General features: G+C 36.7%; 1 protein-coding gene across 8 annotated transcripts in view; it reads right to left on the minus strand.

The window, feature by feature from the left end:
* The window catches only part of NTRK2 (neurotrophic receptor tyrosine kinase 2), a 200,197-nt gene that overhangs the window by 135,222 nt on the left and 40,776 nt on the right, over nucleotides 1-24,199 (minus strand). For 6 of the 8 annotated variants that reach the window (XM_068176536.1, XM_068176538.1, XM_068176540.1 and 3 more), the window contains exons 6-11: nucleotides 22,757-22,893; nucleotides 19,913-20,045; nucleotides 18,112-18,411; nucleotides 13,261-13,293; nucleotides 8,961-9,061; nucleotides 7,596-7,695 (exon numbers count right to left, since the gene is read on the minus strand). In XM_068176536.1, the coding sequence (XP_068032637.1) occupies nucleotides 7,596-7,695; nucleotides 8,961-9,061; nucleotides 13,261-13,293; nucleotides 18,112-18,411; nucleotides 19,913-20,045; nucleotides 22,757-22,893 (804 nt within the window). The remainder of the gene's footprint in view (nucleotides 1-7,595; nucleotides 7,696-8,960; nucleotides 9,062-13,260; nucleotides 13,294-18,111; nucleotides 18,412-19,912; nucleotides 20,046-22,756; nucleotides 22,894-24,199) is intronic. The other 2 variants (XM_068176537.1, XM_068176539.1) reach the window with 1 other exon arrangement.

Below are 24,199 nucleotides of genomic sequence, written 5' to 3' on the forward strand. Positions count from 1 at the left end.
ACCCCTCGGCTCACCTCGAACAGGCCGCATGGCTCCCCCTCCCCCACCCAGCCCCATAGCTGGGCAGGGGAGATCTGCACAGCACCCTGACCGGAACCAAAGAGAGCGAGCTCTTGGGAGTTCCTGCTTTTAACCCCCTGTGTTCTCAGAGGCGTATCCCTATCTTCAGTGGTCACTTCAGGTGCCAATATCTAAACTTGACCACTGATTGGTTTGACCCAACTTCCTGAAAAAAAAAATCACTTCCATGTCAAACCACGACAACTCTGCAGATTAAACTTCTAGGACTGTCTTATTATTTCACTACCTTGAACTAGGAGCTCCGCTATTTCTGTGTGCCTCAGCCCATACCAAGGTAACATCATTAGTGAGCTTCATTTTCAGCTTTCCTCTTTTCTATTGTATCCATACTTTCTATTCAATCTCTTTTCATTTCATCTCTAAGCTGTCCTCTATTCAGCATCTCCCCAGTTCTCCATTTCACTTCATACACACCACATACATGCATATTCCTTCATCCCATCACCTGCTTGTATACTCTTTTAAGGGGAGGGGGAATGAGATACAACAGGTACTTGTTTACACTTGCTTTCCTTATTTTTCACTTGTAATAGCCATGAGGTCTCAGATAATTTTCTTTTGTTCATAATATCACTGCTAATAATACCATCATAGTAGTCTGAATCATGTAAAGCTCTAAGCAAGCTAGTAACTCCTTTTCTCCCTCAATCATTACAACTGAGTTTACATTTACAATCAAAAAGTCAAATGCACCACTGCATCATTCAAAATTCCTGAGTTCAGATCTGAGCTATCTTCATAAATCTTGTGTTGAATATGAGACATCATATACTTGTTAGTTCCTATTACAGAAACAGCTATATTCTTTTACAGCATCTTGCACTTTAGGATTGGACTCAGAAAACCTATTAGCAGACCAAAAGAGACACCTGAGACCTAGCGATCAAATTTTATATGAATAAAAACAATGGAACTTTAAAAATGTCTAACAGTATGCTCTGACAGGGTGACACAGACCCAAACCAATGCAATAAACAGTGCACTTTTTTTTTTTTTTTTCTGAAACACAAGAGAATGGTAACTTAAATATTTTAAGATCTTTGTAAAATCCTTTACACAAGATTACCTTCATGGATCAGTTAATATAAACTCTCATTCTTTGACACACTTATATCAATTTTCTTCTTCAAAGTAAGGTACTTAGAAGCATTAACAACTCTTATCTTCCAAATGTTCATGTGGTAAAGCAATATTACAGCCCCATTAACAAGTGATGCACCTAAGACAGACAATTTATATGATTGGTCCACAACTATAGGGACTGGAATGTCAGTGTCAAACAATAAAAAAAGCTCCTTGTATGTAGTTCAGATGAACAATATTATCATTGTCTTTACATTGTCTTCTCACTAAAATTACTGCAGATTTGAGCACATTTATTTTTCGCTATATCTGATCTTACAACGCTGACTCACATTAACTGATTCCTCTTTTATATTCTGCTCATTGACTAAGTAATGGAACATTCCAAAGATACTAAAGGATTGACACCCACGGAATTGGCATTTGGGTATGTACAACACAGCACAAAATCACTTCCATAGGTAAAAGTGGAAACTCAAAAAGCTCAGTATTTCAGTGACTTGCTGAAAGTCAAGCAGAAGATGTGTTCCCACTACAGACTTGATCTTTTTAATGATTTGTCTTAAAGGGCAAAATTGTAGCCATTACTGCTACAAGCTTAGTTCATACCAATTTGAATATTTGGTCATACTTGTAAAACTGCAGATCCTTGCTGAATATGCAAAGCTTTCATTTTGTAATTGTTTTAGAATTAAAAGTCAAAGAAGTATTTCTATTTTAATTGAATTTAAATTTTCTCCTACTCTATAAGAAATAACCCAATTGCTTAAGCAAGACATGCAATGCATGAGTTAATAATAAACATAAAAACTCTCGCTTTTCCCAGATCAATACCTCAGACTATTCAGTGTCATCTAAACACTCCAAAATCCTAATTCTTCAGTCACCACAGTGAATGAAGCAGAGGGTTTTTTTTAAGTCCCTTGCAATCAGCCCCTCTGCAACAACAAGGTGGAGTCATGGAAACTGTATTAAAACAGAAAAACCAATGACCATTTGCTCTATGCTTACAGACGAGTAAGACACGAAAGATCTTTCCTGACAGCCCTTAAGTACCACATTCCAACACAATCAAAGGAATAAGCAAAACTCTCAGACAGAATGGTAAGGCATTCTACTTTCACCTGGATTGTATTTAGTCATGTAAATATGTTTGTTTCAGTAAATAAGAGTTGAAGTCAGTCATTATGTTATGTCATTGTGTCAGAAGGACAATTCTGCTTTGTAAGGATACTCTTACCATGCTTTTGTACAGTGTTTCTTACCCAAACTGAAATACAGTAAGAAAACTGAGAAATACGCTGCAACTGAAATAAGTTCCAAGCTGCCTTCCCCTGTACTGTCTTTTGGACGAAAGTTCAAAAAGTTACAAGAAGTTACAAGCAAATAAAATATAGTGAACTGAGACACACTGAAAAGAAGTATTACTGAACTATCAGTGTGCTTCTGTTGGAATAACCAATGCTTTTCTTTAAAAAGTTTTCAAGGATGTTCATGGCCCAAAAGATATGTTACACAAAACACTTGGGAGAAAGAGCTATCAAGAAGCTGGAGAAAATATTGTGTTTGGATTTTTGCAGGAAAAATCCATGGATGTGTTCCTTATTTTTAATCAGCTTGATGAAAGAGAACAGCACTCTCATTGACAGTCCAAATTTTAAACTTACACTCAAAAAAGTTGACAAGCAGTTAGAAAGAACTTTGAGGAAAGGTAGTATTTTGGGGTGTTTGTTCTAAAAGAGACACAGTTTTCTTTCCCAGATCAACCACACAATCTCATTACCTGATAAAGAAAGGTAAATTTCTGTACCTTGATTGGCACAGACTTGCAAATCTTTGAACAGGGTGAAGAATTCATAGTCAGGACATATGTTTAGATATAGGAGGTAGTTCAGAGAGTGCTTAGGGAGAAGCACCTTTCAAAGCATGACATGCAATCCCACAGACATGAGAAGATAGCTGGCATTGCCTAAATACAATGTGAATTTCAGACTCTTTTTTCCCTTATCTTTGCATGCAGCTCAAGGCACTGACAGAAACTTCATACGAACATATGAAGAAAAATCTCTCTCACCCTACGTGGAACAAGTACATACATGTTTCCCTCTACTTCTGTCAGTTTCTCTCTGTTAACTTAGAAGACACTGGTTTGGGTGAGACTGGTTTCTCCTTCCTTTCTGACTTTGATAAAACCCACACAAACTCCATTAATTTCTATCAGTAAAGCTGCCGTGATAATACTCTTGTCCATGACTATCCACCTCCAGATTCCTCAGGAAGCAGGGAGTACTAGGAATTATCTTGTCACTGGAATAGGAACAGTTGATATAATCAAAAATGTTTTCATCCTTTTAACTGAATAATGCTATTTTGAAGTTTATCCACTAATTTATCTTCCATCTGTTTTCTTCATACTTCCTTTCATGCTTAGTGGCATGATTAACATCTGCAAACTGTGTATTGGGCTGGTTATGCTGCAAACCATTTGGTTACTTCCATCATTATTCAACATGCAAAGTAGAATAAAAGAGGATTAGAATTACTCTTCCACAAATCCTCTCAGGGAGTTCACAAATGCTTCTTTGTCCTCTCTACTCCAGTTCCCTTCTCAGTTTTCAGTTTCATAAGCTGGTTAGATGGAGTCAGAAATAAACACAAAACGGTAAGAGCTGTCTTGGCAGCCTCCAGTGAATTCCCACCATAATCATTTTCACATCCCACAGCAAGCAAGCAAGAAAGCAAGCCAAGGTGTTTCGTAAGAGCAACCCACAAGTCTTAACAAACGCATTTAGGAAATTAAATTAAGATTTCACCATTTATGCTACAGCATCTTGCAAGGGTCTAAAAACCTCACCTCCAGATCCAAGCAACAAAATAGAGAATTATATTTCACCAGTTATTCTGATGAATTTTGCTATGGAAGTCTGAAGTCTAGCACAACATGAGAGTTTTTGGTACTAACCCTATTTTAAGACTCCTCTAGCACAGACCACAGATCTGTTCTCTACTAATACTGTTCCCAAAGTCAATCATTAGAAATTGCTACCTCCTCTAGTTCTGAAAGACAGAATAAAAAGAATTAAGGCAAGAAATAAAACAGCTGCTTCATACAGAACATCCTAAACAAAATGCTTCCGAGTCCTTTGTTTGTCCTCCTCACTTCTAAAAACACTCTATTACTACAATTTGGAAAGGTAACTGAGTAAAATGAACATACCCCAAGTTATTCTCTCACCTTAGATATACCAAATGAATAGAGAAAAGTAAGAAAATAAGTATAATTTATTTTTATACAACTTCTCAAGAGACTTTGATGACATATTGATCAGTACTGCTAAAGAACTGGAAGTTCCCAGTGGTGCTTTCTAACACATAGACCTGACGCTGTTCTGCTCCATACAGTACTGGAAAGAAGACCTCAAGGTGAGCTCTGTGGCAGCCTCAGCACATGCACTGTTTCCAGGTATGGGCAGCTCTGACACAACCATAGCTCAAACCTGCCAGCTCCACATCTCTTTCTGGGGACTCGGTAACTGTCAGTCCCACACTCCAACTGTGCTTAAGCTTTGTAAGTACAGAAGAACTCAGCAAAGACGTAAGTCTAAGAAGAAGGCAGATGATACCCATGTAAAAGATGTGATAAACTGACATTTAAAAGTAGGAGGCATAAAACAATGTCTATAGAAGCTGCAGATACCTGCTCTGAACCCAAATGAGATGAAAATGTCATCCCTTACATAAAGATATTTCCTACAGGACACACAGTTACATTAGTCTATATACACTTTTTTCTGATTTTGAATTGAATGTTTTTCCAAATACATGGTTACATGAAAAATAGCACTAGTGACAATTTGCTGCAATTACTGAATGATTACTTTGTTTTTTCCAAATTGCTTACTGAAGAAGGATGTGTAGACATTTAATGACAGGGTGTCTGAGTGACCATGTTGTGTTCTCAAAACATAACAGAAAAAAGAAGCATAGCTTTTTGTGCATTTCTGCCTGATGTAACTCAGGAAGTTACTTCTTATGAATACAAAAATCATTATTAATTTTGGAGAGGATTTTTAAATCTCGTTTTATAAATATTTTCCATGGAAAACTGATATTTAGCTCCTTCCCATTTCCCTACTGAGACTGTATATTAAACTACCACTATAGCACATTCTTTGTACACGAAGTTTGGATTAATTTTGCTGTGACTGAATTAAATCGCAAATGCCTCCAAGTTCTCAGGTAGCTGACTTGACCCTTTTATTCACAAATTCCAAGATACACATTTAAATGTATTGATCTATAATGACTGAAAAAAAACCCTTCTCATCATGCTCACCTTATTTTCCTCATGTTCAAATACACCAAGTTATTTATTTCATATTTCACTTCTCAATACTTATTCATATTCATGCTTATTTCACATGTCAATTCTCATATACTTACACTGCAGGCCTTTCAGAGCAGGTAATATTTTCTTATTAGCCCAGGTATGTATCTATTTATATCTAATCTCAAGTCTTTAAATATTGTTTTAATATAAACTCAGTAATACTGATAATGATAAAATAAGGGTTTCTGGGACTTTGGATTATGAATAGATCCAGACAGTGAATCTGAGGTGTGAATGCATGCTTTGGAGAAGTTTGAGGTCCACTTAAGGGACAGATGACAGTCACTTCTATCTCATGAAAGACTCAAGAGTTATTTGTAACTCACAGCGATGTTTCACCATTAAAATAAAATAAACAATATGTATGAAGCCTTTTTGTAATTTCATATAGTCATTTCCATGAAATCATATTCTCATTAAAATATGACCTACATGAACAATTTTGCAACAAAGAACTACTCTGGTCAAACTTACTGATTAGGCAAGAGCACTATTTTTGTGAAAAGAGCTGTATCTGAAGATACCAAAAAACAAGTAGCTTCCTGGAAAGTAACTTGACACTACAACACAAAATAGAACTTTGTTCATTCTCCCTCAGGGTAGGGTTTATTTCCTAGTTTCTTTAATAATGTTGTGTTGAAATATTTAATGCAAAAACCTAACAAATATTCAGCTTTAAAGAGCTAACATCAAACAATTTTCACTGTTTCTCTCAATCAGCTTCCACCTGATTGAGCTTCCACCTACTTCAGCTCTCTAAATGCAGTTCAGAAAGCCTCAAACACAAAATTTAGGCTGAACTGTTCAGTCACAGACTAGCCTTCTGCTAAAACTGCAGCTCATCCCACTGACTTCATGTTGCTATTCAGGATAATTCACAAAGACTGTTCTTTTCTAATGCTACCCCAAACAGCAGAGACATATTGGAAGGAAGTGAGAGACAAGATTACTGTCCCAGCAGTTGATCTGCACCGACTATGTTTCTGTTCTGCTCAAATCACATTTGTTCCAGGAAATCTACTCTAAATAGAATACAGGAACACAAAATACAGAGTAGATATCTCTGAAGGGAGCACTTACCAAAAGCATGTAAGCATTACCAAAATATACATCCAAGTGGTACTGTATCATAAGCACAATTTAGAAGAAGGACATAAGATTAACAGGAGTTTGCCAAAAGATTACTTACCATGTTCTCCACGGACCCTCATCTATATATCTTAAGAAAAAATGCTCATCTCCTTTAGCACACAGCAAAGCATCTTCTAGATCTCTCAGCAAGACAGCAAGTTGGTTTTTTTAATTTATTTTCAAAATTTCTTTTTCTTTTTAAGTACAATTTCACCCACATCATCAGACACAGACTGATGATACTAGTAAAAGAATATAGTAACAGAGTTGTTGTAGGTTACACATACCTCCATTGTGTTACACATACCTCCATCTGGCTGTAAAATAAATTAATTAATAAATGAAGGGCTGAGATTTCCCCCTTCCACAGGGACATGGGTACTTGTGACTCTCTCCAGATGCTGTTCCCCAAGAAGCACATGAAAATATATCTCTCAGAAAGCACCACTATGACAGGATCCACTGCAAATGCAACTTCTGCTCTTGTTATTGCTTCCCTGTCACCTTAATGGAACAGTGTAGTACTGTCTAAACTACCTCTTATGTACAGCATAGATTCTCATAAATCAAACTTAAGTTTAAACCTGAGAATAAAATTCATTTCCTATCTTCTTCCTACCTACACTGACTTGAGAAATATTTTACTGCAGGGAATTGTCTCAGGGGGCTTTGCTGCAGCAGGCAAGGAAATGGTATTTATCCTAACAAGAAAACGGAAGTAGAAGTGTTTGATCCAAAATCCTACACTGTCTACATCTACCTCTGCCATTACTTACCTGATAAATAATCAAAATATTAAATGTAGTGTCATTTAATGTAGCTGTTTTGACTGTTCCCGGTTCAGCAGACTACAGTCTCAGCTCATACAATCCACAACAATTCTGGAAGGTGTAAAACCAACCCTGCTTACCTTTCATCCCAAACTTGGAGTGTCTTCCAAACTTCAGAATAATGAGGGTTATTACTAAGCCCGTGCACACCAGTGCTGCAATTCCCACCACAACATACACCTAAAAAAAAGAGGACACAAACAGACCTGTTTGTTTTGGTTTTGTGCCTTCAAATACATCCAACATACATTCATATATTAATCCAGTTATGAAAAGAGATTAATTTCAACTGGGAAACATTTGAACTGAGATCAAAGAGTACAAAAAACAGACACTTGATGAGGTTTCTTCTATTCTGCAGAGAACACAGATTCAGACACTTATGAGAACTTTTTTAACATCCTACACACTTAAGGCAGGTGGGAGGGAGTGTACTTCACCTTTTTCCCTTCCAGCAGCATGGCATGTTACAAGAAAACACGTAAGAGTAGAACATAGGAAAAAAGAATTTACTGTGGGGATTTTTGAATGCTCATATAAATTATCCGGAGTGACTGTGAAGGCTCCATCACTGGAAATACCAAAACTAGAGAGGACATATTCATAAAGAACCATACTGGCTCTGCTTTAATCAAGGGGGCTTGGACAAGAGGACTTCCACAGGTCCCACCTTTACCACCTTGGCAGTTCAATTACTCTGTTATCGGATGAGACAAGACTGTCTTGGATCCTCCCAATCTTTAGCACATTGTCCCAATCACAGTCTGCTCTCTGGCTCATGAATGCACACTCTCCTCTGCTCGCTGCTTTACAGAGTCACTGGTGGAGGGAGTCTGCAATGTCAACTAGGCTGGTAACCCATTATCAGTTTCCAACATTTCAGTTCAAGACAGCATGAGAAAGCAAATTAGGAAGCCCATCAGTTCAGCCACTTGTACTAAAATCTATCACAAACCATTTAATAAAAAACTTACATTAAATCATATCTGAAAACATACAGTTAAGATTTCAAAAATTCATTGCAGTATATCACTTCTATAACATGGAGGTGACTCCAGGATGGGTATTCAACCAACAATCTTCAAATTACCTTGGAGGTCTTTGATTTGTAAATGAAGATATGCTCTCCTTGACTAAAAATTAGATGCAAATTCATAGGCTAAAAAATTGACAGTTTAGTTTTTCAGAAAAGCAAGACACAAAACAGCAGTTTTACTTGAACTGAAAAGTGATTCACTCGTTTAAAAAAAAATGGGTGACGGACAAGAGTGGGGAGCACTGATTTTATTTTTCATCCTTTTTTTTTCCTGAGTTTTAATCACAACACAGTAAAAGCTGTAGTTTTCTGATAGGCCAGAGTCTTATTATTGTGTCTGCAATTTTGTAAGTTGTATAGCCAAAAAGTCCACAAAGATCACAGATCAGGAAAGAATGCATATACTTACAGTGATGCTATCTTCATTCTCTTTGTTGGAAACATCCGTTGAAGTGATTTGATTACTGTTATTTGTGGCATCTCCAAGATCATTAGGTGTGGTTTCATACTCTTAAGAAAGGAAAAAATGTTGCTTTTATAACTTCATAACCTTGATGAGGAAATGTTTTTCTATATTATTTCTGCTCTGTAAGATTGTAAGGCCACTATCAGCTTTAGGAATTTAAGCTCTTTGCTTAAAGAGCAACTCATAATTGCTAAAGAAGCCAAAATGTTTTGGGAGGAATCACTGTGGCATGTAATTGAACAAATGTGCTGAGACTGATAAACATGGAAAAAAAAAAAAAAACAATCTACATCATAATGCGTATCCCTACTGGAAATACTAGAGTTAAATAAGAGCTCCATCCATAGAGCTATTTTTATGTGCTTCTGACTTCCCATTAAAAATGAAAGACTGCCCTCTACACTGAACCTCACCAGCCTTGTATTGAGTCAAATATAGGACACTCTTAGAAAATAGCTTGAGCACTATTGTTTTGCTGAGAAGAACTTGGCTGATGGGTTTCAAGCTATGTTATTAATATAAAATGTGAAATAGCTGTTTTCATTTTTTTAATAAATAATTTTTAAAAACCATGCTATATGCACAGAGGTTACAATGTAACATTGCTATCATACTGATAAACTTTTAAAAATTAAAGTGCCTGAGATGGTATGAAGAAATTTGATTGATTTATCAAAATAATTACACTGACATGGCTGAAGGGACAAAACAAGAACTATTCCATACAAAGAATGATTATGGCTCAATTATTTATAAGAACTTCAAAATAAACCACAGATATTCAAAATAAAACACAGAGTCCATGATGTCCTGAAAAAATTATTCAAATGAGAGAAAAACAATTAAATGTTATATATATGAAGTTAAGATAAACATGCAATAAAATAAAAATTTAAAATGCATTTATTTCATTATTACATCTGGGAACACAAATAACACTTTAATTTCATGACTGTAATGTATGCAGATGAAAGAAACAAAGGGCAATAACGGCACCTATTATAAAATATACCTCCAGCATTGTAATTTAAGTTTGCAATTAAATAGGTATTTCTTTACATGTTGTGATTAAAATCAGTGCCATAAGCCTGCAGATGAAATCTTAAATGTGAATTTGAAAAAGATCTTGCTAACTACAGCGGCATGAGCATTTCTGAGCATGGAGCTCCCGCTGAGCAAGAACAGGGAGGGCTTGCACCTAAGCACTATTCTCCTTTAGCTCCCAAGGCCAATTTTGAGAGCTCAGCTGGCAGTGTTAGTAAGAACTTGCACTGGGCTTTTGATCTTCAGGCATGCAAGGACACATTTGCTTTCTGCAAAGCACTTGCAGGCTGCAGATTTTTTTTTTTTTTTTTTTTTTTTTTCTACAGGAAGCTGTCAGCTACCTCTGGCATCAGTGCTACAGTCAGCACAGTCAGAATGTCTAAACAACTCACATAGTCTATTTTGGCTCTAAACTAGGCATACCAAAGGACAGGACTCTTTCAAGACAAAATACGTATTAAATACACAGAACTTTCAAGAGAAAAACAATTAATTTCCTGATCTTTTGCCATTTGAATTCTCCAACTTTGCACTGCATTTCTGTGTGAGTAGCTTACCATTCAGCAAGGTCAGAACAGCAGCAAGAGGAGAATGAACAGCATTCCTTGCTCATCCAGGTAGCACAATAGCTGCCTGAATGGCTCACCTGCACAAGCAGCCTGGATATTCAGACAAGGTTCTGTGCTGACCATCTGTCACTGTGAGTACATCCTTTGCTAGAGAAGAGGTGGAGACTTCTAATTCATTATCTACAGGCAAGGCCTGCTTTGTAACAAGTACTTCAGCCTAAAAAACTTGGGCTTCCTTTACAATTATCTGGGAAAATTTTTACAAATATGGTTTTGGCCAACCATCTATTTATTATTGTTTTATAAGACTAACATAAAAAACAAATATTTAGAGCCTTTGCTGTTCTGGCTTTGTAAAACAAACTTTGCAGAAGGAAAATTTTTGCTCCCAATTTCACTTGTAAATAACAGCTGATGCTATTTGTAGTTCTGTTTATGCTCAAGCCTGCTCTAAACTACTGGAAATCACACCCCGGAGGGCTAATGAGAACCACAGGTCTGGTCTGTGAATCCTCTGGGTGCCCTTCTATATTAAAATAGGCAAGAGCTAAGGTAGGCTACACTGGTATACTGGTGGTATGCTGACATTGCTTGCTGTCTAACCTTGAATCATTTGCATTTGAGGTATTGCCAGATCTTCAAAGCCCCTTGAAATGGATGAATCAGGCAAGGAAAATACATGTGACAGCTATCCAGCACAAGCTGGACGATTTGAGTTGAACAAATTCCTGTTCATTTCACTATGAAATCCTGACATAGACACTGAGCACTCCTACAGACAGGATAACGCCTTTTGACTCATGATACATAAGGCTCATATTGCTTTAGGGCCAGGTTCTCTGGTGCTCATGCAGCCACCAGTGACTAATACCAGCTGCGGTGATTTGCAGCTGATGCTGGCCAGTATTTTACAGCCATCTCACAAACAAGGTGCATGGTGGCTGGGATAGACACAACACCACAGTCTCATCAGCACCAGGGGGTCACTCTGCACAGTAATTCTGGGGTTTGGCAGATATGGAGGAGGTTGTCTCTCTCAGGTTCACAACTATATTGGAAGAGGCATCATGGCATGACAATAAGAACTTAGAGCCAAAGGAGCTGGCTTTGCACTCAATGTCCTGCTCAGACCCCTGAGTCGGTTTATTTCTCTCAGCTAATTTCCAGACGGTGTCAGAACAGCATTCTCTCTTTGTCTTTTCCAAGAGGTGTTGCAGAGGTGAGCTAGAGGCACAAGTGACTGCTCCACGCTTGCAGCAAGTGGTGTCCCATGCAGGTAGGACTCCCCTTGGCAAAATCAATGTCATGCAGCCTGATGTCACCTCATCAGATCTTCTGATTTCTCTTGTGTGTTCAAAATACTTAACAAAAACATTTGGAAATTGCCTCATATCACAAGGACAGCAGTTTCAAACAGCAGGAAGAACAGCCAGTAATAAAGAGGAAGGCTGCCTTCACCAGGATTAGGTCTTGCAGGTTGTGGTCTGCTAGCAAAACTCAAAGTACACACACCTCAGCAGAAATCCACCCAAGTGAGTCAAAGCACAGCACTCACATGGCTTAAGCCATAAACAGGCATCAGGACCTTGATAAAAAGCTCAGAATCAAAATCTTCATGCATACAGCTTATATAACACAACACATGAAGAAATTGTGCAAATCATCACCACTTTCTCATGCCCATCCCTCCCTTCTCCTCCTCAAAAAAAAAAGATTTTGGAAAGAGAGGGAGGTGAAGCTATCCTTTGGAGTTTCTAAGCATTTGAAGTCAAATTGATGCTTCAATTGCACATTTACTAAAGTTTAATGATGTGGAATGGAATCAAAGCAATAGCATTTAGATCAGCTTTAGGTAACCTGAGTCATGGGCTATTTCATCCAAATAAAAATACTCCAAACAGGATCCAGCTTTGTGTAAGATGAACTTTTCTACTCACCAGAAGTATACCAGAAATATTATTGAAAACCAGACAGTTGCTTTTCATTCTGCAGCTTCTATTTCAGTGCACACTGGCTTTCACTTGGTACATTTTGCCTAACTAAAAAACTAATGTGAACACTGTGCCATCAAAATCTCCTGGCACAAACACTCAGCTACCACTGAATTGATGGTCTGCTTATGCAAGAGAGATTAAGGGAAGGTACAAATGAGTGGACAGAACAAAATAAATTGCCTACAGGAAAACTTACTTGTGCCAACTTCATTTCTAAGTGGGATTTAGGGGTATATTTTTGGAGGCAAAACAAGTATAGAATCATCCCTAAAAAAATAAATTACATCGTATAAAGAGAAATCACAAATTCTCTTTCCTCCAATAAATGCCTCCAAAAGGTTCACAAAATCTCATGTCTGTGAAATACATCACACAGCTGTCATGCAACAGGATCAACTGCACCCATTTGTAGCAGTGGATTTATGCGTCTCCTAATGTGAATCAAAAGCAGCATAGTAAGTAAAACATCATATTGTCATCACATATATTAAATATAAGGCAGGAGAACCAAAACCACAAAGTACCTTTTAGAGCTGTATTATTCTATGTGACATTTCAATTTAATTGAACCTAACATGAACTTTTAATGTTTCAGTTCCTTCATTTCTATTATTAAAAGAAAAAACAAATATATACCATAAACGTCTGGATCCAAAATTGGGCCATTACCTGTACATGGAAAAAAGGAAAAAAAAAAAAAAAAGAAAAACTTTGTAAATTAATTGCAAATGTTGGAAGAATAAAAATTTCTTTACAAGTAATTTTAAGAGTTGACTTTATTTGCCATAGAGATCATAAGTATCTACATAAATGCAAATCAACATCAATAACTACAGTTTATTAATTACATTTACAACCATCTTAGAGTTATTCCAAAGGTTAATATTTTGCTTCATGTCATGTGTGCACACCCCACTAACTCTGACAGGGGCAAGTGTTATTTCACAACTGGGCAAAATCCTACTTCCCACTATTAATATATATATATATATGGAATGAGTGCAACAATAACTATTCCTGTTGAAAAATCAAAGGTAAAATTTTCCCTGAATTCAAGTGGAAGCAGATTTCGCAGAGTTTTAACAATCACTGATTTTTACCTGATAAAAGAATTATTATTGTATCATTATGTGAGCAAACCATTTTAAGCTGTGAGCTGGCAAGTTAAAGACTACAGATAGAAATGGCCTAAGCAGTGCCATTTGAGTCACTCTGTAAAAGGACGCTTCCAAGAAGCCAGCTGCACAGCTGATACACAGACAGAACTCTTACTGAAAGAGTCAGATGTCTCAGAAACCAGACTTTAGACTAGCAAGTGATACCTGTCTAGTCTACACTTCTCTAAATTTTACCAGTTCCCGTTTGCAGTTTTTTCTAATTACTTACTGAATGTATGTAAGGTTTAGCACATAAGTGAGTAAAAAATGCACAGAACAACCACAGAAATCAGTGAACTATTACTCATGTTTTGCAAGACACCTGTGTTGCATTTGAACATACCCATCCATTCTGATCTATAATGTACCTCTAGCATAGTTTATGTAATAGGCTTATAGTTATCTCTTCTATATTTTTTCTCTCTATTTTTGCAGGCTTGGAAATAAAATTAACAAATAATTAAAATCTCTAAAGTTTAATGCAACTTCACTAAACACAATGCTGTTTATACAACTATACAGTAAATTCATAGCAGCAGAATCGCATGGGCATAATGACACAGTGAAGTAAGAGCAGAACATCATTGTTAACAGCACATGAACCTGCTGAAAATACCAGTTGCAACCTATTGGTAGAATGGAAACAGAAAATTAGGCTTGCTTTTAAATGCACTTGAAAATATTCCAGTATCTAGGGATTTATGTCAACAGATCCCATGAGAACTGTCATGTCAATTGGCAGAATTAAATAACCAGTGAAGAAAGCCTGACTATCTATCCTCAAGTAATCTGACCAGAGATTTTTGTCCACAAAAGTTAATGGATTCAGTTTTCCAAGTGTAGAACATCCAGCTGCAGAAAAACAGTATTTCTAACTCACCTTCTGTAATCTGAAGTGGAACAAAAACCCCAAACAAAAAAAAAAACCCTAGTCCTTTATTTATAAATAGAGTTAATGTTAACATTTTTGTTTCTATTCACTGGAATTGGGATAAACTAAGAAGGTTAGTATAACCCTTAACTCCTCCCAGACATATAAAATAAGAAGCCATCAATTCCATCCAAATATCGTTTATATAACTAAACACTTCAAATAAAGCTACAAAAATCAAGATGGTGGACAACCCCCAAATTTCTGTTTAGTACTGCTTTTTCTATTTAGCACATAGAAACATACCAACTTAATCATCAGTTGAAGTTATTTTAACATTAAACTTCACCACAGTTCTTTTGCACATTTAAACAGAATTATTTTCAAGGCCAAGTACAGAATGACACCTTTGTTTTGGCCCCCATTAGAAGAGGTTGTTGACTAAATGAGCTATCAAAAGCCTTGTCCTATTCACTCATCTTTACAAACTACTTGGATTGTTTGCTTCTTTCTTTATAAATTTGGCAATTCCAAAATAAAGCAGCAACAGCATCTCAATCCAAAAACATATTTCTGCAAAAAATATGTTATGCTGCACAAACAATATGCTACTTCTAAGGCATATTTAGCACATTCTTTTACTTTGAAAAGATATATGTGACTTGGACTCATTCAGCCAAATTTTAATGTAGAGAGTTAGTAGATGAATAAACTTAATTAAAAATACCTATTAGTAGTAAAAAATGTCTCCCACAATCACTAGCCATTTTGGATCATGTTCTATGAGAACAGCCTCCAGAATAAGCCATGACCATTTCTTGTTTACTGTTCACAGTGGTTAGTCTCAAATAATCAAGTCACTCTCAGCAAGAATTGGAAACCAAGAACTTTTTCAGACTAAAGATAATTAAAAATTCAACTAGTAAAACATAAAATTCATTCTTCCAGGTCTTTACATTTAAAACAAATTCTTAATTTACAACATTAACTTGGGTATCATTAGCACAATCAAAATCCCACTATGGTACATGGTTTCCTCTCTTTCATGACTGCAACCTCAGACCAGTGAAAAACAGCCCTTCAAGAAGCATGCTGAAAGTTAGGATCATCTTGTCACAAATTACATCTCCATCATGTTTGATCAAACTCTGAAAATGGACTATTACACTATTGATGTAGAACATGCTTCAGACATACACATTTACTTTGGGTAGGCAGATGAATTATAAGTGAGGGAATAATTTTTTTTTTCCTTTTTATCTTGAGCATTTGCTCAAGTGATGCAATAACCAGAGAATCAGTTAAAAGCTCAGTAAGTGTACCCCACCCCATGAAACATCAGGATTGGTATTTAATTCAGTCATGAAGACATGAAAATGAACAAAATGCCAGGGTGTGGGCCTTAATCTTTATGCTTCAGTGTACAATATGTGGGCCAAAAGAAGAAACTACACAGTAATGACAGCACTGAAAAAGCCTTTTAAGGATTTGAAAAAGCCTGACAGTGCTTTAAATAGCAATAGTATAGAACAAAAATTGTAATATGATGCATTTGCTTTTATGCGAGCTTTAGTGGAGGAGACAACAATGTTGTGATGTTTTCTGAAGCTCAGTTCCATGATTCTTGCAGAAGAAAACTAAAAACAGTATTGAGGAGGCTAAGTAGCTAAGCCATTTCCCCTGTTGTTAATTTTTAAGACTGGTTTGGTGCCATCCACTATGCATGAACTAATTTCTGATGCAGTTACATCCTATCTATACATAGTCACATTTCTTCTACACTCATCTTATGAAGCTTACCCCCTCACAGATCTTGGGAAATTCTTAAAGAACACAGCACAGTTTATATTGGTAGAGTTACATTCTATGCAACTATAAAAGGGATGGAACAAATAAATCATGTCTTCTTTCTAAATTAGAGGATAGCTACAATTCTATTTACTGTGGACAGAAGCATAAAGGAAAAACAGGAAGGACAGGGAAGGGATTTGGATCAAAGACCAAAAAAAATTATAAAATCACCTAATGTATTAGAGGTAGCTGATACTCTGTTAGAAAATGAAGCCGGGTTCATATTAAATAATCAGGGTGTCAGAGAAATTCCACTGTACACAGAACATCCATGAGGTGAACTGTTTTGCTGAACAATTTAAATGCAGTATTGGGGGATACCAGTAGCTGAAACCATGGCATGTTTCTGTAATGAGTCACTTTAAGGAAGAAATTCAGAGAAAAAAGAGGAGAGGAGCAATGAGCACAGCAGGAGTAAATAAAGCCCGGTTTTATCAACTCTTTATTTTCTCCTAAGGATGGGAAAGCAAAAGACCTACCAACTCTCTTCCCATTTCAGCAAACTGAGCTGAAAGGGTAAAAATGAAATACTGACCATATTTTTATGGTCTGTGGCCTGAGATGTAGGAAGAGAATTTAAATATTCACCACATTTTCTTTTCCATCAGATAACATTACAGAGCACTGCTGTTTTAAAAAATAATGAAGGCAACTATTTATATCATATGGTCAAAAAGCCAAAGATGCATACAGTCTCATATTTTGAGGTATGACTATGCAATTATCTGCACAATATTAGACTTCTATTTCTACTCCAAATGTGCAAGATCCACTCAGAGTTTTCTTCCACATGTTTCAACATGCTTGCATGTACCGTGACTGTTATTACAGCCACTTCATGTATGGCTTTGAAGACATAGGAAAAGATCAAACCACTGTGAACATCAATCACTTACAGTAGTCCCTGCAATTCAGTGAGCTAGTCCACCTTAAGCCTGCCCACATAGTATTTAGAAAGGGCAAGGGGGAATCTTTAGAGCAACTGAAGTTACAACCATCTTGAACACTGATAATCCCAGCAATGTAGGTGTCCGGCTGCCACCTAGACAAATGGCAATTGGACACCAAAAAATGCCTGTTAAGATCTGAGACCTTATCCATCCTCCTTACTTGTTTTTTCTCCTGTTCCCTCTGGTGTCCCAAAAACAACATATTATCATGAATTCACTTATCTGCACTATCAATTTTGCAGCAAGGCACTAGATGCTACACAAGTATTGTCCACATCCTTGAACACACTACCTAGTTCCATTCATATGCAGTACAGCAATTTATAGAGGGGCTGAATTGGTAATCAGTGCTTTTCAGGATAAGAACTGAGACTTGGGAAAACTGCAGAAACAGCAACTTTCCATTATCCTTGGCTGGCAGGGAGGATGGTTACTCAAAGGGAAGATTTACAGAGCACTGGCATGAATTCCCTTCAGAAGCAATAAACAAGAAGAAAATGCTCAAGAAAAACATTTTACAAGTACTATTGAAGACATTCATTCAGAGAAAAAAGTTTGATACAAACCTTCCTCCAAAATAATTAATCTGGCCCAAGGCACTATTTCACCACTTTCATCAATTTGCGATTGCTAGCATTTTAAAAAAAACTACACTCACCATCTCCAGGCACTGACATGAAATGAGCATCAACACGTTTTTCATCCTCTCCATAATCGTTCTTTGCCAGTAAGGTATAAGCACCATTATTCAGGTGTGTAGGATTGTCCAGCTGAAGGCAGCCATGGTATTCACTTTGATTGACAACGTGTATTTTAGTACAGATGTATTCAGACTCATTCAGCACAGCTCCTTCGTAGAACCACTGCAGTGTGGGCTTAGGGTTCCCTTTCACGGTGAATGGAATACACCAGTGATGGTCTGGAGTCGGAGACTCAATAAACGTGATATTTGGTGCAACTATATTGGAAAAAAGAGTGAAGAACATCAGAATATTCTGAACGTGTCCTTCCTCTCTTCCCTCCCTCCCTTCCTCCCTCTCAAGTTCTTATGGAAGTACTTTTCATTCATCAGTACAAAAGTATGTTACTAGATGGAATGGTGCCTATTTGAAGGATACTCACACAGGAACATACCTGCTCTGTCTAGAGTATTATGATGAAATGAACTGAAGCCACTCTTTAGAAAGAAAAAAAACAAACTAGTTTCAAAGACTGAAAATGTGTTTCAGTTAAAATGTGTAAGGTGTGGGAACTTCAGTTACTGGATCACTTAGAAGGAGGAGAGAGACATTTTACCTTTAGTTTGCTCAAAAGATAGTGCACAAGAGTGCTGAAAGACAGTAGTACTGAAAATATTTAAAACTGGCCAAAAGCAAGTACTACTTGAAAGACACTCAGCTAAGAATCGAGATTTAGAGATTATTTTCTTAGCAAAGACAAAAAAGATTACTTAATTCTCTAGATTATCCTGTCAGGGAAAAACAATTCTTTACTATATATATTCTTATCCTTGTTCAAACCTGCTAAATGACTCAAGTTTACAGAACTCTTCTGTTTCCCCTCAAGAGATTATTCCAACACCTTGCCCATTATTTTCCGTTATATTTATTCTTAACTAAATCAAATTTCTTCTAGTTATACTCCCTTTTATCACCCATAACAGTGCCAAGCTCAGAAGCTCATTTACACTCTTTAAACATTTCTAGTTTATGTTCGTTCCCATAGTTATTACATATCCAATTTCAACCTACAAACCTACATCTACAGTAGTTTTTTTCTAGTTTACTCTGTCATAAGCACATGCTGAGCAAAATTTGCCATCTACAAAGTGTTCCGTTCCCATCTTCAATTAAACAGAGGGTTGCAACTTGTGAAAACATGCTGTATAGCTCATGTCAAATGAATTCAGCCTGGAGCTTAGGTCTAAGAAACCACTGCTTCACTACAATATATGCCCCTACTCCCTTCCTTGGCCCTGAGAAAAAAGTGTACTATTCAAAGCTATGACAAATACATTTACATCTGGCCATACAAACTACAACAAAGTAGTTGTTGTTTTAGGTAGTAAGAACTTAAACATGTGTAGTCTTGTATAATTCTGCTAGCCTTTGCAATTCATAGTTTGCAATTGCTAAGACAGTGTGCATATACATATACACCATCACAAACCTTCCCACCCTAACAGTGTCATTCAGTAGTCAGCATTTGAGTCCTTCACTTACAGATTCTTTTAACTGGAAGACAAAGCAGTGAGAAATACATTTTTTGCAGAATACAGAGCTGAAAAAGATAAAAAAGCAACAATGGCTGACTTGACTACTCCTAACATTAACTGCAGTAGATAGTTCACACACCTTAAGGATTTTCATTTCAACAGCCTGAAGGTCCAAAAAATACCCAGAACAGTTCCTGCCAATGCAGTTTAGCCTCCAGGTCTGTATGGAGGCCCACATACGTACAGAATACCGTAAGCTCGGCAGAGGCTTGGTCCTCTCCCACAATGTTCTCTGCTACACAGGAAATCTCCAGTCCACTGTCCATTGATGAGACATTCTTGATGGTGAGAGAGGCAGGGTTTTTATTTGTGTCACTCTAAAAATGATCAGAAAAACATGTATGCATCAACCACAGCATTAAGAAAAAAGGAGAAGGAGGCAATTACTTGCCACAGCTGAATGGCATTTTTCATTTTCCCTTCCTTTTAGCTGTATCTGTCCACAATTAATCAAAGCCTTATTTTGGTGTCTTATCCAAACAGACATAAAACGTGAACAGAACCAATTCTAACAGTCATTGGCAGCAGATTCAAAGCTGCAAAGTCCTGCCACAAACATGGCACTCAACCATGTTTCTGCCCTGTCACTTCCAGTCTGTGCCCTTTTTTTACCACTTTATCCCCTCTACACAAATGTTTTTTTCCCTTCTAATCATATACCCTTGCTCATCCCTCTCTCCTACTCATGACTGATTTCTGCCTGCTCTCTAGAATTTTTTCTTCCTGCTTATATTCTATCCAATTCTTTCTTTACTCATCCTTTTCTCTCTTTCCTTTAAATTTATGCTTGACATCTCTTCCACTGTTGCCTTCTGAGCCCTACTGTATGTTGACATGTTTTCTATCTCCTTAACCAAATTTCTCTTGAAAGCTTTCTTTTCTCAAGAAACCTTCCACAAGAAACTGCATGCCTTCTACTACCAAAGCTATTGCCTAAGTGCTGTTTTATGTGTTTAAGAACAAGCTAATTAAGGTAAGAATGATGATTCTTAAAAATCTTGATTCTTATGATCCTTAGAAAGCTGAGTGTCTATCTATAACCTTAAATGACATACTGACTATGCAGCTATGTCACACTGGCTAAACAAATGTGGCTGAATTACCCACCCCCACAAAAAAGCACTAGTAAAGCTAGTTGTTTGTCTCATGTTAATAAATCAGGCCCTTCATATGATCTCCAAATAATTATTATTTCCATACTTGAATTTTTCATAAAAAGCTAGAATATTTTGTTAAACTGGAAAGGAACCAAAACACCCTCCAAAAAGAAATAATAATTATGATAATTTTTAAAACCATTTTGAGGTACTTTGTACACTGTCAGTGCTACAGACAACAAAAACAAGTAACCCACTATAACTGTAAAATCACAGCAACTTTAGATGGCAGTCAATAGGAATATGTGGGAATGCTCCTGCATGCTGTCCTGTGCAAAAAGTATTTTGAAGCTTAAGATGACAGCCTAACTCCACACGAGTTCAATCTCCCTTCTCAGTGTGACAGTAGGGGAGGCAGGTGGAAGAGCAAACACCCCTTCACACATTTTCTTATTTTTGCAATTCTCAGAGCTGAGCAGTGCTCAAAGCTGGACTGAAAGCAGAGGGGCTGAAACACAGGCTCAGGGCTGAAATCTAGAGCAAGAAAATTCTAAACAACATCAGTAAAACTATCCATCAACACAGAAACTCAGAACATAAAGGTTAGCTTTGCAGAACTAAAACCTAGTTTTAACCTTTGCTAATGTCCCTCTTTTAAAAGAGGTGAGAGGAAACAGTTAAAAGAAGCATAAAAGATGAAGAAAATGAAGGCAGAATCTGTGATACAGAAGTGAAAGAAAAGAAACCAAAAGCAACATTTATAGAAAAGGATAGTTGAGAATCACAAATAAGTTCTAAAAGGCTCATGCTCTTCTTCTACTGAAAAGACTGCTGTGCTCCATGGCTAAGATTGTAGCCAGCTTATATTGTAAGCCCCTCTACGATAGCATGGTGAAGTTATGCCAGGATAGAATAGTCATGGAAAACTTGAAGCAAACTGACCATGGCATTTCAAAGATAGGAGGGTTAAAAAAAATAGGTAATCTTACTTTTTGAACAGAGTCCCACATTTGTTTTGGCTCCTAGAATTAAAATTTTTTAAATTTTGAAAAATAGTGCAACTTGGCAGAGGTTCCCCAAAGTGTTTTAATTTCTTGTTCTTGATGACCACTGATGCCTTGATGCCTTTGGGGAGTTTTACAGATCAGAGAAAATTTAAAAAATACAACCAGAGTTCTGCAGAGCTCTTACTTATGAAAGCTGGAATGAAAGATAGATTCCTTAAATTCTGTACAAGCCCAATGTAATGAACTTCGGAAAGAAAATATAAAAACTATGAGACTCAAGATGTCATGTCTTTTCCTCACTGCAAGAAGAAAAGCCCAGTTAATAAAATTTCCCCACCTAGATGGTTTCAATGAGGAAAGATATTCATACATCATTAAAAAAAACAAAACAAAACAAAACCAACCTGACAGTATTTTAAGTAAAATCTTCAATTTCAAGGCTTTCTGTTGCTGCTAAGTGTGTTGAAGAAAAATTAAACAAGCCACAAAATATTTACAACCAAATTCCAACACACCAAATTATGAAATGAAAACATAATATAATTACAGACCCAAAGTTTTTTTCACAATCAGTATAGATTGAATTTAATCTCTGTAGGCAGGTATCAGTGATAATAAAAAAGTCTTTGTGTTTCAGTATCCCAATTCACATTACTTCCAAAAATTTACATTACTCTTATTTACAAGTGAACATCCAAAAAACCAGAGTGCAAATGAGAATCTTGAGAAACAAATGTCTGCCATTCCCCAAAAGCACTGCCACAGTCACCCTTGATTGAAAGTAAGTGGAAGATAAATCTAATCCCAACATTAACTTTCTATTTCATCTTTTAATAAAAAGTTAACTAGAGCTGGACATGAAACTTCATTCCATCTTTCAGCAGGTGTCACCTGAATTGTAACGTGTTTGAATATAAACCTTACCTCATGGTTTGAAACAAGATTAGTTACCACCCAGGACACATTTGGGGGTGGCCCGCCAGTAGTATCACAGTACAACGTGATGCTCTTTCCTTCCACCACGGTGATGTTGTAATTGCTTAAATTTGCTGAGGGCAAGTCTGTCATAGAAACAACAACACAATAACCCAAAATTCATTTGTATTTGACAAAATAGACACCATGCAACTCTAAGCAAGCAATACATCAAATATTCACTGTAGTCAATACTATTCAACCAGACAGTACAAAAAGAATCTTTGGAAATAAAAAACTACAATCTTTTGCTGCTATGTATTTTCTGCACCTCCTCTGTTTCACATCCTAAGAAAACATTACTGCATGTGGAAATACATTAACTAGTTAATTATATAGGAATATATGTCAGGTGCACAAACAGAAATTACCTTAACTTCAAAATGAAAAAAACCCTCTTCCTTTACTCTTTAAAACTGTAAATTGTATATGTCTCTTTATAACAGCTACAAAGTAATCCCTGGGTTCCACTGACGTTGTGGTATTTCCACTGTTCTTCATAACACTAACAGGAAAATCCAATTAGCTCCAAGTATCCACAAGACACTGAAGCCCCTCTCTCATACAGAGACATAGCTCAGAGTAAGCAGGGCAAAACCTAGAACTTGAGATCAAGGGGAGGAAAACAGAGAACTTAACAGATTAAACTAGAGAAGGGAAAGGACATAAGAGAGGGTTAACAACTGCACAAAGCACAAGGCATATCAGCCAATTTTTCTATTGCCCTCAGGAAAGCAGAAAAGCAGTGAGATAATCTCATCAGGAAACAAGACCAGGTTTTGCAAGAATTAGGACTCCCTCTTCATCTTACAGAGTTATAAATCACTCTGTGCCTTGTTCTAAGGCACCCAAAGCAATGGGACCTTTCCAGAGTGTAAATTTATGCTGAATGTTTACAAAAACAAAGAATTATAGAATTGCCCTCTACAAAATAATATGAACAATATCAGTAGATTTCAGGCACAGAGGGATTCACATTTCGTATTTATTTAGGTAACAAATAATTATGCATATTCTAGAAATAACATCTTTCTTAAAAGATACTAGGTCATCATTTGGAGCTGGTACACTCTGTAAAGAGTCGTGGTCTCCTTTATGAGGCATTTCACATCAACTGTTCCAGGCAAATTTTACTTGCAATTTATCATCTCAAATAATCAAGCTTATCTGCTGCAGGACCTTTAGGCATGATTTTGCAATGACTTTTCTTTTTCTGAAACAATAGCTCTCTTTGGCTGTGTTTTTTAGTTGAGAGTACAGCAGTTTCATCATGGACTTGCTGGTATAGGAGTTCAGCAGAGAAATTTTTCTTTATGTAAAAGATCCAAAACAAATAAATAACCATCAAATCACTGTCATATTCATATGTTTGCTGGAGGTTCAACAGAAGCT

The sequence above is a fragment of the Anomalospiza imberbis genome, chromosome Z, assembly GCF_031753505.1.
Source record: "Anomalospiza imberbis isolate Cuckoo-Finch-1a 21T00152 chromosome Z, ASM3175350v1, whole genome shotgun sequence".
NCBI classification, from domain to species: domain Eukaryota; kingdom Metazoa; phylum Chordata; class Aves; order Passeriformes; family Viduidae; genus Anomalospiza; species Anomalospiza imberbis.